The 3,295-nt window shown below is 29.7% G+C and overlaps 1 protein-coding gene across 1 annotated transcript; it reads right to left on the bottom strand.

The window, feature by feature from the left end:
* Positions 1-1,006: 1,006 nt before the first annotated feature.
* LOC132919070 (piggyBac transposable element-derived protein 4-like) lies at positions 1,007-2,921 on the bottom strand. Its single transcript, XM_060980419.1, has 3 exons — positions 2,372-2,921; positions 2,136-2,235; positions 1,007-2,027 (listed from the first exon to the last, which is right to left on the bottom strand). The coding sequence occupies exons 1-3, from the start codon at positions 2,919-2,921 to the stop codon at positions 1,007-1,009; spliced, it is 1,671 nt and encodes a 556-aa protein (XP_060836402.1).
* Between the last annotated feature and the right edge of the window lie 374 nt (positions 2,922-3,295).

The following is a 3,295-nucleotide window of genomic DNA, read 5'->3' as shown; positions in this document are numbered from 1 at the left end:
TTATATATGTGTTATATATACACAGAGGCTAATAAATTATTAATTTATTATCGTTACCAAATCTTATAAAAACGCATTCAAATATACTTTATGTTTTAATTGGTGAAATTCTTTATTTTTAAAATACGTTTTGTAATTGTGATGAAACAGATAAGAGTCATACAGATATTATGTTATAATAATAGTATAAAAATAGTTTCTATGTAATGTAATTAGTAAAATAAAAACGAAAAAAAAGTAGGCAAGTAGATACACTGCTCTGTTATATATTTAGTCTCAAGTGTATCACTGTTATATGGGCGTGTTAAATTTTAATTCAAATCATTCTATAATTTCTAAGATGATTAAAAATAAGTTATCTATTATTTACATTTATCATTATTTTTTATGAATATTTTATGTCACTGTAATATATATAGGTCGATAAATACTGGTCTAGAATATCGCGTTTGCTTATTCTCATCGGTATTTCATTAGGGATAACTTAACTTAACCTAACCTTTGGCAAGCAAACTAACAGTTAAGACGAATTTTATTCACTATTTTGTTGATACCACAGTTACATAATATTATAATAAATTATAGTTGATATTTTTAAGACATTCTTTGTTGTATTCGCTGCTATCTTAAAATTCTTGTTAAATGGTATACGTAAAAAGTAATAAATATTTTTACAGTCTACTTCTGAAATAGATAATAATCTTACTTTAAGGTAAAAATACTTAAATGTACCTAATCAGATGAAGCTAATAAAGAAATTATTTTGTTAAATGAAATTATGTCTTATTTTATTAGTTTAACCTTCTATCGGTCGCGCGGTTTTTTTTTTCATATTTGGTCGCGCGGGGTAAAAATTTTCCAAAATGTATGTATTTTGATGAACAACCGTATTTATTTATTTAAAATTATACATTAAGTACATTTTAATATTTAAATCCAAAATTGTGTTTTTTTTTTCAAATTAAATTAAATTATAATATTAATTTTATATATATTCTTGTTTTATTTACATTTCTTCACAGCAGCTTGGACACATTTCTATGAGATGATCACGGCAAATAAGTCTTGCACAATTTGTGCATACTTTTGTTGTCTTTCGATCCTTATTTCTGTCACAAAAAGAACATCTCCCTGATTGTCGAATTCGTTGAATTTCCTCTGTAGCATTTACATGAAATCCATATTTTACAATTTTATTTTTTATTTCCTTTGGTAATGATATGATAGTGCAGCGATATTCCATATGCTCCTTCATCAATTCTCGAGATAAACATTTCAAAAAATCAAGACGTGTCTTTTTGTTATTTGGGCAGTTTTCTTGATATATTATTTGAGCATTGACACCTCCGATGTTTAGCATAGAATAAAATACTGTCAATGGCCATCGGAAACTTTTCCTAGCTACTGTATAATTTTCCGTCATGCGATCCATGTTATCGACGGCGCCTTTGGTGGCATTATATAAAGTAATTATTTCCGGCTTTCTTGCTTCATTCGTATTTGTATCAATTGCTTTATCAAAATGCATTGTTGAAAGAACTAAAACAATTTTATTTTTTTTCGGCATGTATGAAACCAACGTTTGATTTTTACTAAATGCAAAGTACGAAGATGTTATAATTCGGTGTTTTGTTTGAGTAAACTCGGGGGGGATCTGTCTTTTATTTTTCCGTAAAGTACCTAGTAGTGAAAGTTTATGTGTTTTTTGTAAATCGTTAGCTAACTCAACACTGGTAAACCAGTTGTCAGTAGTTACATTTCTACCAGTTTTTGAAATCGGTTGAATTAACCGTTTGACAACACTAGCGGCACCATTATCAACTTTGAACGGCCCATCAGGTTGTGTACCAGCATAAATTTCAAGATTTCCTGTGTAAAAATTTAAATTGTCGCAGAGGGCAAATATTTTTATTCCATATTTTGCTGGCTTACTCGGTATGTATTGACGAAATGAACATTTTCCACGGAACGCTTGTAATTTTTCGTCGATGCAGGTATATTCAGACATGGAGTAGGCCGTTTTACAACTGCTCACAAACATTTCAAATATTGTCCGTATATGTGTTATTTTATCAATTTTATGTCGTTCACTTCGACCTCGAACGTCATCAAATCTAATGCAACGGAGTATAAACCGGAATCTTCGTTCTGACATTACGCACGAAAATAGTTCTGCCCCTGTTCCATCCTTTTTCCATAAATCTTCCGAACTTCGGTGTCCACATTTTATAGCACCTAAGTATACATACACAAAAAAATTGAAATAAAAATAATATGGCAAATATAATATGATATAATTATAATATTTTATAATAATATATATAATATAAATATATTATAATTATATATTATATATATTTATTATATTTACCTATCATATAAAGAATTCCAATGACAGCTTTTATTTCTGCAATATTTGTGTCAGAAGCATCTCGTTCCCTCGTAAAATTTGGTCGTACCTTTTGGATGTATACGTTCGTATATTTGACTATAATTTCCAACATAGATTTTGGAAAAAAAATATACCACGAATCTACTATAGTTTTCGCTTGTCTCGAAGTTTCTTTTACACCTGATTTCTCGGTAAGAACATTCTGTGCATAGGCTCGTCTTATCTGAAGTGGTTTTTCACGGTTCCATTTAGTACCATCTTTACCATAATACGAATCGACCAACCGCATAGCCAAAGGTAAGTCGTCATCAGATTCATGATAACTTTTTTCATCACAAACATCAATAGTATCGCGTGTAATACCATTATCTTCATCCGAGTATCCCGACTGTTCCGTGTCTGTATCGTGATTCGAAACTTGTGATTGTTCAGCATCTTCATTTTCATCACTAGAAATATCACCCCAGATTTCCTCATCACTAGCATCATCTAACATTTGTTGAATACGTCGCCGTTGGAATTCGTCCATGTTGTATAAAAAAAATAATAATTGGTCGCACGGGGTAAATAATTTCCAAAAACGACACAATCAACGGTTAAAACTAACTGATTCACTAAAATAAGCTTTGGTCGAATCATAAATTCAGATAAACATGTTATCAACAGCTATACAAGATATAACGTAGGCACGTTATCGTGGGAAAGTTTTACTGATGTTTATATTTAGACTGGGAGATTATTTACCCCGCGCGACCGATAGAAGGTTAACAATTATTTATTATTATTTATTTTAGTTTTATAAATACAATAAATATTTAATATTAACATTTTGAAGATTAAGCAGTGTGATATTTTAATTGAGTTTATGTATAAATTTTCAAATTGAATAATTATTATAACTGG

The sequence above is a fragment of the Rhopalosiphum padi genome, chromosome 2, assembly GCF_020882245.1.
Source record: "Rhopalosiphum padi isolate XX-2018 chromosome 2, ASM2088224v1, whole genome shotgun sequence".
In the NCBI taxonomy this organism is placed as follows: Eukaryota; Metazoa; Arthropoda; class Insecta; order Hemiptera; family Aphididae; genus Rhopalosiphum; species Rhopalosiphum padi.
This window is presented reverse-complemented; position numbering and strand designations above follow the sequence as displayed.

Excerpts from the sequence above, each read along its gene's own strand:
- LOC132919070 (XM_060980419.1), bottom strand. The coding sequence starts at position 2,921 with ATGGACGAATTCCAACGGCGACGTATTCAACAAATGTTAGATGATGCT. Across the intron at positions 2,236-2,371 it reads TGGAATTCTTTATATGATAG|GTGCTATAAAATGTGGACAC; the intron begins GTAAATATAATA and ends ATGTATACTTAG. Across the intron at positions 2,028-2,135 it reads ATGTCAGAACGAAGATTCCG|TTGTAAAACGGCCTACTCCA; the intron begins GTTTATACTCCG and ends GTTTGTGAGCAG.